At 33.3% G+C, this 16712-nt stretch overlaps 1 protein-coding gene across 1 annotated transcript in view; it reads right to left on the minus strand.

Moving 5' to 3' along the window:
* Positions 1-12251, minus strand: part of LOC123702850 (homeobox protein BarH-like 1b) — a 54087-nt gene extending 41836 nt beyond the window's left edge. Inside the window, exon 1 of the mRNA XM_045650671.1 lies at positions 11677-12251. Within this exon, the coding sequence (XP_045506627.1) occupies positions 11677-12193 (517 nt within the window). The 5' untranslated portion in view covers positions 12194-12251. The remainder of the gene's footprint in view (positions 1-11676) is intronic.
* Between the last annotated feature and the right edge of the window lie 4461 nt (positions 12252-16712).

Here is a 16712-nt window from a genome sequence, read left to right on the forward strand (position 1 = left end):
GTGAACCGTATTGTGCAGTGGAAATGATGTCACGGAAGTTTGGTACTTATTCTATTGTGATACGGCGGTGTTTTGTTTAAAAAAGTCGAGTGTTAAATGAATGAATTGTGTTGTACAAGTCGTGATGTAGGTTGAATGGGATGCGCAATTTTTTGGAAATGAAGATTCTTTTGATTAGCTTTGTGGTTTCGTATGGAACAATACCTATTTGGTGTTTGTCGATTGTACGCACATGCTGTTCTCGGTGTGAAAACCTTGTAGAAACAATTATTTATTTTTAATTGGAGTAATTTGGCGTGAAAGTGGAATATTTACTTTTCATATTTCGACAATTGTTACCTTCGTGGAGGTGTTATGTTTTGACAGATGACATTTAATTGAGGTCAATAAGAACTAAGAAGCTTAAAGGTGTTTAAAGTCTTACCTGGTTAATTAAACATTAAAAAGGCCGACGAATGATATTAATTTATTATTGTATTTTAACAATTATATTTTCGGTAGGTACATTTATTTACCTATTGTAAGTAAGTGTAACCAGCTTGTTTTTACTAAATATGTCTGACACATTAAAATTGAGATTTTTTTATATTTTGATAGCAATAAATAAAATTTTACGTTTTACGTAATTGTACGTTTTAGGGGCTGGAATTGACAAAACCACAAAAAATCACATTTCACCTAAAACACAGCAGAAACAACAAAAAAATTAAATCGAAACCAATTCTCGAACACCTGACGGCCACACACCATTACTAAAACACATAATTATAACATTCGGCTGGGCAAAGGGAATCGATTAACTTATCTAAATCAATATCTGGAGAATTCAATATTTTAAAGGTGTTACTTGTATGACCGTTGTACTACTGTTTAGTGTTTAAAGATGTTCTGTTGATTGATGAAATAATAATGGAAATTGTAAGTGTGTAAATGAAGGAATAACAAGTTTGTAGGTAATGAGAGAATATGGATAAAGTAATGTAATAGGTAGATATGTAGGTTTGAAATATCGCACTGTACAAATTGTCTAAATTGTTGCCTTATGTGAAAACAAGCTCATTTTAATACAATTAAAAAGTCACATATGATTTTGTATCCTACTTACATATAGGTAGGTACTGTACCTAAGTATATTATGTTGTTAATACAATTTATATTATGTCTACTGCCTTCTAAAAACACAAAATAACTCCAATACCTACAAACTTTCCTAGCAACGCAACGACATCCGATCCGACCACGACACGACATTCGTATCGTATAATCGAAACCCAAATATTCCCAGAGAAGGGTCCCGTCGGTTTATTTACAAAAAGGCCTGTAATTCGCCGCTCGGGGTGTCCTAATGTAGGGTTATTAAATAATGACTCGCTGCCGACGGTTAAAGGACGTTCAATCAATTCTGCCGAGTGGTTTTGGCTTTTGGAAATATGTATGGCTTTATTTTGTTGTAATTTTTTGAGTATGAATGGAGGTAGGTATCTACGTTTATATATACTTTTTTATGATGATACAGTGACAGAATAAAGGTTTGTAAATTTATAAAGCTTTATGCATGTGATTTGCGTTAAATAGAAGAAAATGAATGAAAAGTCAATAAGTAAGATAGAAATTTATATAAATTGCCAATCAAAGACTAAGTACGGTCTATTGGTCGTATCAAAGTAAGGTACTATAAAGTTATAATATTATAAAGTTATAAACTTTAATGTACTGAATTTCTATTAACATTTCTGAATTTAATCAATAACAATAAGGATTTCGTTCCCTCACATAGAATGCAGTAGACATGCAATGGTATAAAATATTTAAATGCAATACAATCAAAATTCACAACATACCAAAAAAATATACAAAATCCTTGGAATAAATCATAATTAACAACATAGCAATCAAACATTAAAAACAAAGCTTACAATTTGATATTTTGAGATGGCGTTAGATTAGTCAAAAGTGGCAGCACATTTCGTCGAATGACTTGTAATAACCTTTATTACAGATGGAGTCGAGATAGGACACAATGATGTCCGAAAAATATAATTAAATTAATTCCTACACCTGCCTCGCTCGAATATCATACGTGAGAAGGAGATAGATGTGCACCTTGCTGGGTAGGACAGAGGTTAGAAAGATGACAATTTAATACACCGTTACATAATTGACTCTAATAAAAAACAATAATTCATAAAGGATTGTAACCCGTTTTTTCGGATGTACCTACCTACCTACGTCCTTATTACGTTGCGCGTTGATGGTCAGCCTAGTGTCTCTGAATAATTTATTAAATGTAGGCATTAGAATTTAGACATACAATAAAACTAATTATGTATGTAATAGAATGTAGGTAATTGGTATGTAAGTATACCGTACAATATCAAAACTTACATAGGTATATTATCTAAGTACCTACCTACTATATTAATACATAGATATACATAATAAACAAAAGCGATCAATATTTTCAATTACTAACATCCCTTATTTCCCCATGTAGGTACCTACCTATTCTCGATTAAATGAAACGATTCAAAATCAATTAGTCAGCGATTTCATTCTATCTTGTACTGTAAAAGCGCCCTGTATTATAATGGCGGGAGCTTTTTGCCGCCACTTTTTGTTTTTTTTTTTTAATAAGGGCAATAGAAACGTGCCGGTTCTGACACCTTTTGCGGACCCCACAGGAGGTTATATAGGGATAATTTGTGGGGTAATAAAATATAATAATCCCGAACAGTGGTTGTGCCTTGGCATTAGAATGGGCAGTCAATGAAGCCTTTTATAGTGACTAATGGATGTTCGTTTTAATTAATAATTAATACAATTTAGTATATATTTATTTTAAGTCATTGGTAGATAATATTACATTTTTGATAACTTATATAACGTCATTATTTAGGTACACTCTAACCCATCTCTAACCTAACTTTTTTATTATCTATGAGAACGCGCGTAATCTCATTGAAATTGCCTCAAAATTATAATAAATAATTGAACAATTTCATTCAAAACGCTTTTGTGATAGATGCTTTACAAAACTATTATAATATCTCAATCAAAGCTAAATAGCACCTACAACAATGTGGCTATATAGTTATCAAACTCGTGACATTATACCTAATTATTATTCAGATTACATCGCATAACTATTCTTAATGTCATAGTCAACTATACGCTTATATTTTACACAAGGCCATAGATTATGCTTATAATTAGGCAGCATTGTACATATAAAATAGCGAAGAATTATAAGACTAAAGCGCGATACAATCATCATTTTAAAAAGCTGTCAAGCAATTCCCGCGCTATCATGCGTCATATTTATTTCTTCTTTTTTTTTTCGCTAAGGAAATAAGCGTACCTACCTGCCAGTATACATAATCGCCATAGATAATATAAAATACAAAGATAAGTTGAAACGTGCTGTGTTTATGGAAATGACGATTTCATCCACCTAACATCCGTGTTACATTTATCTAATGTGCACCATAATGATATAGATGTTCCGAACAATAATCATTAATGCCCCGCGGTGGGGGTAAAAAACATTTCCGTTTAGGAAAACGAGAAATTACTTCCTTAATCAACTTCTCTTGTGTCAATGACAAATGACTGTAATATTTTTATATGATAATCTAGTTTTGTATTCCGTACGAAGAATATGTTTAGGTGCTAATCTATTTAAAGTTCAAAGTGAGGGGTTGCCTTTCTTGCATAATGGTGTAGTATTGCATAATGCATACATAATATAGCTTGAGTTCTAAATTAGTATTCATTTCAGTGTATCTAGCAACTCTTTTAACATAACTCATGTTAGCGACGTTATGTTAGTAGTTATAGGTCTACCAGAATCTGATGGCATATTTTTATTTAAGAAATAAAAGATTTTCATGTGGCAACTTATTTGACAACTATCAAATTGGTTGTCAAATTATTTGTCTTTTTTGCAGTTGATGAATAATTTTTAGGATTTTGTCCAAAAAATCTTCGAAAATGTCGAAAAAGCCGCTGCGATCACAAGCAAGATGTGTTGTTTATAATGTGTATAGAAAAACATTCGATGAAGAAGGGTCAAACACATCACAATTTTCAATTTTGAAGATTGTTTTGGTTAATTGGACTTACCCGTTTTGAAACTTAAAATTAAAAAAGATTATATGTAATGCCGGGTCCAGACTGGTGAAACGTAACATGCAATGTAACATTCTGCCTTTCATTGCATGTTCGCTGCTGGTGTGGACGCATAGCGCGCTCATAACGCGCATTCACTACGAACATCCCGCGTTCGTCTGTTTCCGCCATTCTGCCGCGAACATACACGTTTTTTTCGTGCGCGTCAAACCGGTAGATCACACGAAGCATGGAGTCCGAAGACCACGTTCTTGCTATGACGATTATCAGTACTTCATTATTAATAATACCAAACATAAATTAACCAACCAAAATATACCAAAATATACCAAACAAAAATTCCACGCAGTCTCGTCCTCCATGTTCGTTGCTTTCTCAAACGACCGTCCACATTGGCTGCTCTGCGCACACTACGCGCCCCTTTGTGTTCGTCGAAAAACCGACAAATTTCGGATCGCTCCGCGCGCGGCTTGTAATGCTCGTAGCATGCGCGTGTAATGCACAATTCGCGCGCGCAAGACGTCCAAACTATGAGAAATTGTTACAAAGTGTGTTACCTTTCATGATACATTGCAGCAATGTGGACGGTGAATTCTTTCATTGCATGTTACATTGCATGTTACGTTTCACCAGTCTGGACCCGGCATAAGTAACTATAATAGTGTTTGTTGATTAGAATATAATTTTATTTTATTTATATGTTATATGAAAACTTATTACAGGAGTTTCCAATACGGCTATTCGTCAAGTCCAAGCTGTCCAAGTCAATTTTATAATGTGTGTATCTGTTAATACTTTAAAATAAACATAGTTTTATTTTATTTTATAAAAAAAATATAAGCAGTTTTGATCTACATTATCATTATATCGATATTTTCACATGGCATACTGGTAATGAATATACAAATATAGGTATGTGTAAATAATAATATGTATTACCTGTATAAAAGTAATATGTATAATTGTATATTATACATGTAAGTATGTACCTACATAATATTAAGTGGATATCTCATTATTAAGTACAGTATTGTCCACTTATGTAATGTGACTAATGATATTGAGGACAAAATAAAAAATAAGCAGTATCAAGATCGTTCAGTCCATTTTCCCCACGGTTGCACACTCAAAATTTTGATTTCCCTAATTGCCATCAGATTCTGGTTTACCTATAGTACCGATCTTGAAGATAATATTGACAGGGACTCGGTTTCATAATTCCACCATAATTCCATATTTAACAATCTTATTCTTAATTTAAAAATGTACAATGAAGATGTCCCAAAACACCGGCACAGATAACACACGGTGTGCGTGTCACTTTTCAAATCGCGCCTTTCTGACGTTTCGTTCAAATTTCGAATGCTCTTTGTTAATAGCTATGATATCTTCTTTTGTGGCGCTAACAATGGCGTTTTTGCAAAGTCCGTATAAATTGCGCTCATATAGATATTTTTTCACAAAAGGCACGGATGAATGACTGCGTGTAACTCTTGGGGTCTTTAAGAGCTCATTGATTTGCTCTGTTATTTTATTAAGTGGTTAATTTTTATAAATGCCTTTATAAATTGAGAGGCGGTGATTTTAAATAGGCGCGGTTCAAATTGCTTGTCATTTTGGTTTATTTTTTCTTCGACGACTTTGTATTTAATTTTTGTGTTACTTTGCAATTGAACTACCTATAACTCGCTGTTAAGATTTAATATTTATTTATTTAACACTTTATTGTTAACCACAAACATCATACATAAAAATAAACAATACGATACAGTATAGCCAAAGAGACGGTCTCATCACTGCCTCTCATAAAATTGATAAATTTTCCTTCAACTCTTACGCAAATCCGCATCACAACATTCACTTCCACAGCTTACACACAACAAAACGTGTAGAACTTAATCGTGTGTACGCAGGTTTATGAAACATTATTCCAAACCAACATAGTAATTGCCAAAATCATCGATGACAATTTAAAAAAAAAACACGATCGAATAATGACAGACCGCGTGTGCCGACGCAGATGCGCCATTCAGGCATCTTTCAATTATGAAAGCCGCTCTGTAATCATAAAATAATCACCTATTCCCGACATAAAGCAGGTCGATATTTTCTTTATATTGCCCATGTTAGCATATCTCTTTGTATTCGGCCAATGAGTGCTATCAAGGTTTAACTTTATAAGCTGTCCGCCTGTGGTACGTCGTGTGCGTCTTTATGGAGTTACGTTCGAAATTGCATTGTTTATGGTCGAGAATAAAATATGAAATTTACCATAGAGTACAAATTGTGGAACAAAATTTTGTCTGATTAGAATGTGATGGTTGTGTATGTGTAGTCTTGCAAATTTCAAATACCTACATAGGCAATCTGTAGGTCTTATGATGTTTGGTGAAATAGGTGCACGTAGGTAAGTAGGTACAAACAGAAAAGAACGCAGATTTCTATTTTTATTTAAATAGTATCAGAAGACCTAAATCCGATGCTCGATGGTTATAGTGATTAAACTATTTTTGATTCGAATATTTTACGTACCTAAGTACTTACATTGCATTGTAGGTAGGTACACTACATATTTTTAGATTCATAAAATTAATATATAATATATACTTAGTACAATAGTACATATTTTATAAACATCTACCTACACAAACATCATAATATACAGCTAATATTATTTTAACATAACCTATATGCTTCCTATTTAAATAAAAATTTAGGCAAATGATGACTGATGTAAAATATAATATGTATGTCCAAAAAGTGAAACGCGTCTCATAGACTACCTAGATAGTTGTATAGTGTTACTTTTAACACTAAGCATATTTATCTGTACGTAACTAACAACTAAGTCGTCTAGTTTCTAAGTCCAAAGGTCCACAGATGTCATCAAATACATATTATCGATCAAGCATCTAGAATTGGCCACTTGTGTTAATGAGTTCGCAATGATTATCCAACATTTGCCTTTTACTTCGTTTCTACGATTATATGACGATTGCCATATTAAAGATACATTATATCGTTACTGTAATACCTAGGCTAACTGTTTGTAAGGGCTTAGATTAACAGTTAGCACCTATTCACGTATTATTATTCTAAGTTCGAAGCTATGTATTTAATACTAGCTGTGCCCTGCGGTTTTACCCGCAGTGCTTCACTGTTGTTGGTCTTAGCGTGACGATATATGTCTTATAGCCTTCCTCGATAAATGCACTATCTAATACGGAAAGAATTTTTCAAATGGGTCCAGTAGGTAGTTCCTGAGATTAGCGCGTTCAAACATACAAACTCTTCCGCTTTATAATAAGTATTAGTATAGATTTTCTAAGAAAATTTTGTGTAAGCTTCAGAATTATGTATACTAATATAAGATTCAGAGCAACGTTGATCTGCTTGTTTGTCTCTTTTTCATGTTTTCATTCGATAAGAACCTTCCTTGCGCCTTGACAAAACGGTTAATAAAAATAACAAAAAATCTATTGTGGAGCCTTTCTCGAGTTCTATACGCTTTGCAAACATTTGGCAATTTATTTATATTTGGTATACCTAAATAAAAAGTAGCTAGATATTTTTAATTTTTATGAGTCATTTATCAGTGGTAGGTTGTACCTACCTATAGTTGTGTATCCTGCAACTGTTAATAAGTAGGTACCTACCTACCTTATAAAAAATAACACATAGGTACAGTATATTCTGAAATGACACCAACAGAACTTAATTATCTTTTTTTCCAATAGGTAGGTATAGGTAATAGGTATGAAAAATGAGTCAAAATAAGATTGTGATTTCTATGTTTCTTGATAGGTATATGAATTACCCATCATCCATATTCCACCTACGAATAGTTACGTTATTATATAATTTTGCTATTTTAATTTACTGATTTCAATATTTATTACTCAAATACCTAAATCATTAAAAACTTCTCTACGAATTTTAAATCTTCCGTTGGTTTTGCAGTTTGCTTAAAAATGATTTAGGGCAGATTACCTATACTTTCTACCATCATCCCACAAGTAGGTACCTACGAAGATATCAGAAATTTCACACCCCGTATCTACTTAGGTATTAAACTACCTTATCTCTATCCTTAAATTAACAATGTACATCTGTAAATGGCAAACAAAGGTTGTCTGGAAGAAATCGCTCTAAAGCGATAATACCATTTGTACTTAGTTGAAGCTATATTTAAGTGTCTGTATTTCTTTTTTATTATCTATAAGTGCAATAAAGGATTGATAAATAAATAATAAATAAATAAATGTAGCTAAAATAGGGTAATTGCGCCAGTTCGCGTCCACTTAGTGCAGTTGGAAAGTTTGAAGCAGAAAATAAAAATGTTCCAGAACAAATTTCAACGCAAAATTTATGTAACGTGTTCATTACATAGTCTATTTTAAGATTTACTTTCAATTGTCTTGGAAATATCATGTGGTTTTTATTTATCTAGACAAATAGCAGAATTAGGCGTTTTACCCAGTTCGCGTCCAAAAATTCCAGTTTGCGTCCACCTGTGGACCAGTTCGCGTCCACCAGCTTAGAAAAGGAATTAAGAGTGTATTGGGTGATTTTTTATCAGATAAATGCAAATAAAAATTAGATTTTAATAAATTATTTATTTACGAATATAGTTATTTAATAAAAACCGGTCAAATGTGAGTGGGACTCGCACACCGAGGGTTCCGTATTAACCTGTTTTTTTTCATTTGTTTTAACTGCAAATGATTATTTTTTCAATGTTTCCCTTATTTGTGCTATAAGACGTTGCTTCGTACCAAACTTCAAGTGTCTGTGTTCATCTAAAGTACCCTGTAGGTTTTAGATTCCCTTGCGAATGTCGAAATTTGCGAAAATTTGCAGCATAAACGGCTGTATCTTTTGATTACTTTGGCTTATAAGTTTGATTTTTTCACTGCTTCAAGGGACCGTAGACTTGAGTATTCAATATAAATTTCAGCTTTATACCTCCACGCGTTACTGAGAAAAAGGGTCTTGACAGAAAGACAGACCGGCAGACGGACATACAGGATATCAAAGTGATCCTACAAGGATTCCGGTTTTTCCTTTTGAGGTTCGGAACCCTAAAATCAACATTCACTGTAAGGAAACTGGAAAAACTTATTTATATTTATCTTCTCATTATTATTAGAACTAAAAAATTAAAAATTAACAAAAAATAAAGTTACGTTATGTAAATAAATAATAATCAGTTCTGTTAAGATTACCTACCTACCCTATTTTTTAGTTTCTATTAAATTTATTTTTTGTTTATACTATTATTTTCTTAACCACAGACTTATTGACTCTCATTCTCAAAGACACTAGTCTGATTCTTAGAATACTCATTTTAAAATGAAAAAATAGCATAAAAATTATTTTATGTGAAAATTAAATTGTATGAAAATTTAAGTTATCAACTTGTAGTCTTAGTCAAAAATTTACAATCTATTTTAAATACATATTTTAACAAACAATTCATTGCTACGTAATGAAAAACAACGTGGACGCAATATGTTCTATTGTCATGCACTATAGGTATAGTTTGCGCCCACCGTGGACGCAAAATGGAAGTTGTACAAATTCGGTGTAGTAATTCGCGTCCACCTTATTTTAGCTATTAATTGTAAAAGTTATAAGCTGATTTATAATCCATACTATTCCATGTTTTGTTAGCAAAGTAAAGAAACAGTTACATATTCAAAAATTGACATTTAACAATAAGATACTTACCGTCAAACGCGACGCTGCGCACTATTTTTTTCTCAAAATCCCGCGCGTTTTAGCTCTTTCGTTTAATAGCCAAAATTAAATATTTTTTTTAAATAGGATAGGCGGTGCGCAGGCTTTTTTTGAATATGTGTGCATGTCTCTTATATATTGAGGTATTATCGGAAATTTTTCTTAGTACAATTTTACTTAAAGTATACTTATTTTCGTGAATTTTCTAAAAGATATCCGCAAAATGGACGCGAATAGGCATGTGGACGCGAACAGGCGCAATGACCCTAGTATACCTATTTACTTGAAGTTTATTTAAGTAACTTAAATAATGCAATCGTCTTGAATTTATAAGGAAACAACTAGGACTTATTTATAGTTTTTATTTTTAGTTAAAGCTCTACATAAAATTTAATCGTGCCATAGGCTGTTTATTTTTGATCAACCTATCTCGTTTATTTTTGATCAACCGTTTGCTTATTAATTTGCTGAATGATATGAAAATATTTGTAAACAGTCTTCCTATTAATTATAGTCAAAATAAAAGAATTGACAAAAATCAAATAATTGATACAAAAGGTAGATTATTAATTATTATCTAGTTATTAAATAGTTAGTTATTAAATCTCAGTATCGAAATACGCGACCTTAGTGCTTCAGACTTCAGTAATCAGTGCTATCAAACAATCAATCAGTTTTTATTGTTGAGGTAAGGAATTAAAGTTTAAATTACAATAATGTACCTACCTAGGTATTTGTTTATAGTTATTTAGGCAGGAATCTTATATATAAAAATGAATCGCAAAATGTGTTGGCAAGCGCATAACTCGAGAACGGCTGAACCGATTTCGATAATTCTTTTTTTATTATATTCCTTGAAGTACGAGGATGGTTCTTATGTAGAGAAATCGTAAATATGTACCACGGGCGAAGCCGGAGCGGACTGCTAGTTTAGTAATAAAAATATTGTAATTGTACACAGTTTTATAATCATGATTCATTCCAAATTGTAGGTATATATAATTTACCTAAAGATTCTGTCTCTACTTTTTTTCTCTAATTATTTAAACTTCTACAAAAAGTATTCTTAAAAGTTTAAACTTGATAATAATAAATTAACAGATAGGCATAAATTAATTAGGTACCTAATACAGTTTGCACAGTTATAAATTGTAGGTTATCCTAATTAGTACACAATAGGTACCATAAGGATAAATAGAAATATAATGCTAGATAGGCTCTAGGTATTAAATTGAAGTAAAATGTGTAATATGCTCTTGTTACAATAATTATTATTAGGTACCTAGGTAGGTACCTACCTACCTACCTATGTTTTATTTTTAAACATAATAAGAGCAAAGTTTAATCTTATTTTTCTTCTTAAAACATATTATCTAAGGTAGGTATATATTATCTTCTTAAAATAGTAACAACCACAGGTGAATTCTGATAAGAATTTACCTATTATTGTTTATTAGATATTGAATATTGTTGATTAAACAAATCTCTTTATTATAGGTAACTGTACCGTGCACGCACGGTAGCCGGCCGATTACCGTAGTCATTGATTATTATATTTTATAGGTTTTTAATTGAATAGAAAGGTGTAATAAAACAACACAATAACGTTTTAAATCAGGTGTCTAATTAAACGCCTTCTTAATAACTCATAATATACCTGAAACGAACGTATAGGTAACGAAGAAAAAAAGAAAAATTTCTCATCACCTACTGCGATTTTCATAGGTTTTCAAAGCTCATTAAAACTTCGTGTGACCTTTTTAGTTTTTACAAAGTAATGTTATAATTACAAAAGATACCTTAACTTACCTCCACTGTCAGCACTATTGGCTTCAAAGGTTTTGCTTGTCATGTGGAAGAGCGCGTCCAACGGCGTATGAGGAGCTGTCCCTTGCGGCGCGCGTCTCGGCTCCGAACAACAGTCTGACGCTGACGATGACCTTTCGGACGCTGAATCACAGCACTCCGTTGGAGCCATTTCTCTTGGCCTTAATAACCCCAATGCAGCGAGCCTCCAGCGCTCCCCGTCCAGTAGAGCCGCTCCAGCCAAGCGCTGCAACCGCTGCAATCTCTCGAAACCCGACGCATCCCAGGGCCGTACTATACGCGGAGGCGTTCTCGGACTATGCGATAAAATGTCCAGTATTGAAAAACTCTTCACTCCCTCACCACGACGCTCCTCCACCGGCTCCGAAGCCATCTTCAATCTCTTCAACGGTCTAAAGTAATCTTGCGGCGATGGCGATCGCGAGGGCGCCGGCGAAGGTCGCCCGACGCTGATGTCGTCTTCGGAACAGCTATGCCCTGACATCGACTCCTCCTCCATAGTTCAATTCACATCCATCACACAACAGTCACAAATGGTACGAGCGAGCACAGTTGACGGATCGACGCGCCTCGATCGACTGACGTAGAGTGTGACAGGCGAGGCCGGGCGGCGGGCGGAGGCGTGGCGAGATTAGCATCCACCAATGGCTATACGCCTCATTATTGCGGGCGCTTTCCCATTGGTTAGTTTTTGTACGTACGAACGCAGGGCCGGAACGCATGGCGCTCCAATAAAAGTTTTTAATCGGGTGGGATTGGGGGGAAAGATGTGGTGATTAATTTAGTCCGGGCCGGGGCGCGTTTAATTACCGGGATGAAGACGCGCTCTAACTACGACTCCATTATTTAGCGCCGATAAGACTGACGTTTGTCACTCGAGAAATTGCCACTTTTCTTCATTTATAGTTCATCGGTTAATTGTCTGTCGCGCTGTCAGCTGGCATTAGATTTATAATGGCCCACGTGCTCCGTCCATTCATATTTCGAACGCAATGTTACCGATGTAACGAGAATGTTGGAGACGTTGATAAATTTTGTAATGTTACATTTCATTGCCTAGTTACATTTGCCATACATATCTAATGTCAATTACCTACCTATAGATTATTTAATTTAATTTAAACAGGTACCTAGTGAAAATAAATATTTCATAATTTGTAAGTTTCTACCTACATTTAAAAAGGGAATCTTTCCTATGTTATTTTATTTGTCTCTTGTGATGACATACCTACTTATACCTAAGTAGGTACCTAGATATTAAGTTAATTGAAGAAAGTACCTAGGTATATCTGTGTGGGATAAATTGCAAAAATTTTAAGGTCTCTAGACTCTAATAATATCACAGCTTTATATCACAGCAGTAGGTAGATACTTATCCAAATGTGAGATATTTTTATTGTTTTTCAATAGAATTGGTCATACATATCTACATGTACCTAAGCAGATATGGCCATTTGCGTAGATAGGTATCTACCTACCTTAAACCTACCTACCTACATAGGACTGCATAGGATTTTCCTTTTTTAATTCGTAAAACTTACCTCGTAGGTACCCACAGCTCGTACCATTATTTTATAGTTATCTACCTAAGAAGCTACCCACCTAAAAAAATAATAAAATTACCTACCCCAAAAATTAAAAACGAAACCCTCATTTGACACAAATTTACGCGGCACGGCGCGGCAGCCATTTTGAAAAGTTTGTTTACATTTCACGCTCCGCGGTCTCGATAACCGTCGTGGAAAAAGTAATCTAATTTGACATTGACTTGTGTTTTTGTTGATTATTCATCATTACATGATGATTTGTTAACCGCACCTGTTATTAATGCGTCTATTGTTCTGTATATAATGTACTTATTTAAATATAGGGTAGGCTTTCGGCAGTTGAGACCGGAGACGGTAGGTAGGTAGGTAAATAATTTATAGCTTCCTTTAAATTTATATTGAGTCAATGGCTAAGTTTTCAAGAAATTAAGTGCAGTGTAAACTACGTTACATGAAAGTTTTCAATTTTGTATAAACATTGAGTATGAAAATCATAGGAAAAAATATTAATTCAAATCTATGGGAATTCGTAGCTATCTTCCTTGGAGCTCATAAAATGAATTAAACTGCCGTAAACAAACATGCTGAAATTACCTCAGTGCCTAACTTTATACTAGGTACTTATTATATGTATTAAGTAGGTACCTACTAAGTATTCGTCGTAGGTATTTCGTCAATTAAATTTTATCAATTCAGCTTCAAAACTGATTAAGTTGGCTAAATTATATTATTCCCTCTCTAGCTCTTAGTAGGTACTACTTTAATTACCATGAAGACGCGTATTTCCATAAATCCTTAGGTAAGTTTATTCTAAACTTTCATAACAGTTAGGTATTAGGTACTCAGTGTTCCTTAATCATATTTAAATAATGATAGATGCATCCGTTTCTATAATAACATTTTATCTATAGGATATAGGTGAAATAAATATAATAATTAACTTCAATACAAATTCCCCTTGTCATTTCCCACGACGCCATATTGTTCATTTTCCCGCGACATGATTGGCCAAGAGTTCCGATATCCGGTCAATTATTATCCATTATTATAATTCCAATTTTTATTAACTTATATAGTAGGTATGCTTTTGTAATTTTATAGATTTTCACCCTTAATAATTATGGGAATGGTGAATTATAACAATTTTTATTTGTCGAAGCAATTTTCCTTGCTCGATATATAGTATTTATATTGACATACCTATAGGTATAAGTAGGTACTTACTTATTTAATTTAATTTCTGGTAACATTTTTGTACCTACAAAAATATATTACCTACCTACCTATACTGTACCTACTAAGTATAATTGATTAGGTAATCTAAGTATATTTTCAAAAGCTCCTCCGGTTCCACAAATATATGTACCTACATACTTTCTCTATTTATTACAATTTTAAAACACTTAGTACCATACATATTCATCAAAGACGTCATAATTTCAACCAACCTGTAATTACTTCCGATTTACAAATTCAGAGCATTTCCCCAGTCCCCTATATTTAATATTTGGTTGGAATTGTAAACGGAAGCGTGTTTCTGTGGTCATTAGGCTCTAAGGGCTTCTAGCTATGAAACTAATGTATGGATGTGAAAGTCACGTTTATGATTGGGTAGTTGATACTTACAATTTGAATAGGTAATTAGGTACTATAATTAGTATAAGTATCTACCTAAAATTCTTGTTGTAAGAAAAAGCAGGTTTAGGTAGGAGGGTCGCTATACTTACAAATCATTTAAACTAACTTTAAATAAAATTGGCATCATGTCTCACAGATTCCAAATATGACCTATGTGTACCTATACCTATATAAGAAAAATCTATACTAACAACAAAGAGTAAGTAGGTAAGTCTATCCTTAGTAAGGATTCCTTACAAGTTAGTGATACATATTTAAGTTGATAGCTATCTAACGCGCACACCTAACCGCGAATATCCCAAACCACACTAATAATTTTGGGAGCGGCCATTATAACACGTCTCAATTTGGTTGTAACATAAATTGTAATAAGCATGGATGCGGGTGGTCACACCAGAGGTGAAGGTAATAGCACATATAATATACCTAATACACATTGATTGGATTGATTTATCCGAATTATATCACTTTTTATGCGTTTTGTGAATTTCGTTTGTTTGTGTGTATGATGTAAGTAAGGATTTGATGTGTATCACGTATGTATGTGTGTGTGTAGTTCCGGGTTTAGACGATGAACTCATTGAAATAATGGTTATCGGTTAGTAAATCATGACTTACAGTTACAGATAGTAGATAGGTATACGTCAGTATACGTAATTTTGTACGTATGCTCTTAAAAATTATGCGATATATACCTAGATACCTACCGAGAAGATAAGTTATTTAGTTACCTACCTAAGAATATTTACCTAATGGAAAAGGCAGTATCTGCCTTTCCACTGATCTTTGTTCTTATACTTTGTTGTTAGTCTTATACTTTGTCTTCCTATGAAATCAGTTAATTTCTGAAAAAATGGTTTTATTTTGTGATTTTTTTTATTCTATCCGGGTTATACCTACTCTATATTTAAAGGTTGTTCAATGAGCGTGTAAATGCAATTTTTTACAAACAAAACAAACGTTTGAAATAGCTCTATTTCTAAATTATTGATACCGGAAGCGCCATCCCAAAGGCGTTATGAACTATCATTTGTGGCATCCATTATATCTGTCAAATTTACTTTTTACATCTCTATCTGGCAACACACTGTGTGGCATAATCGATTTGTGCATAGACAATAATAGAATTGTAGAGGGAAGTGTCAGTTTTGCGTTTTGGCGCCTTTTTGTATAACCTATAATTAGATGTAGCATCTGTTTCATATATGGATAAGGGTGTTTTTTTGCATTGAATTGTTCGAAGTGTAGGTAATTACCTACTATCTAATATGAATCTTTGTCTAAAGGTTTACCTTTAGGAACTTAGGTGCGTATACCTATTTCAAAATCAAAATGGGAATTTACCTAGGTTTCAACTTAATAATTTCATAACAACATTACGATTTATAGATTAAATAGTAGGTACCTACATAATAGAATAAGAAGCAGGGCTTAGATTAAGGATATAGGTTGGCGCTAGTAGGAGACCAATCCTTAATCTAAGAAGCAGGGTATAAAGAGAATTTTCAAATATTTAAATTAAGTAAAATAGCTGTGAATTAGTACCTAAAACAAGCCGCTCAAACATATTTAGATCTCACAAAAAGTTCCCAAAATAACATCAGAGCAAAAAGTATAAAACTGTCAACCGTGAAGCGTTTAGTCGCACGATTAGTTTCATCAATAGTTGCCCATCCGATACGGCTAATGATGGCATTGTCGTAAGTAGGGTGTGTGTGCTATATGGGTTTGCAGGATATGTCCCAGGTGTAAGTATATGTTTTGCTGTATTTTGGGACAATTTGGAGGAATACTTTTATGAAAAAAGTATATATAATACAATTTTTTTAATGC

Source organism: Colias croceus, chromosome 24 (assembly GCF_905220415.1).
Source record: "Colias croceus chromosome 24, ilColCroc2.1".
In the NCBI taxonomy this organism is placed as follows: domain Eukaryota; kingdom Metazoa; phylum Arthropoda; class Insecta; order Lepidoptera; family Pieridae; genus Colias; species Colias croceus.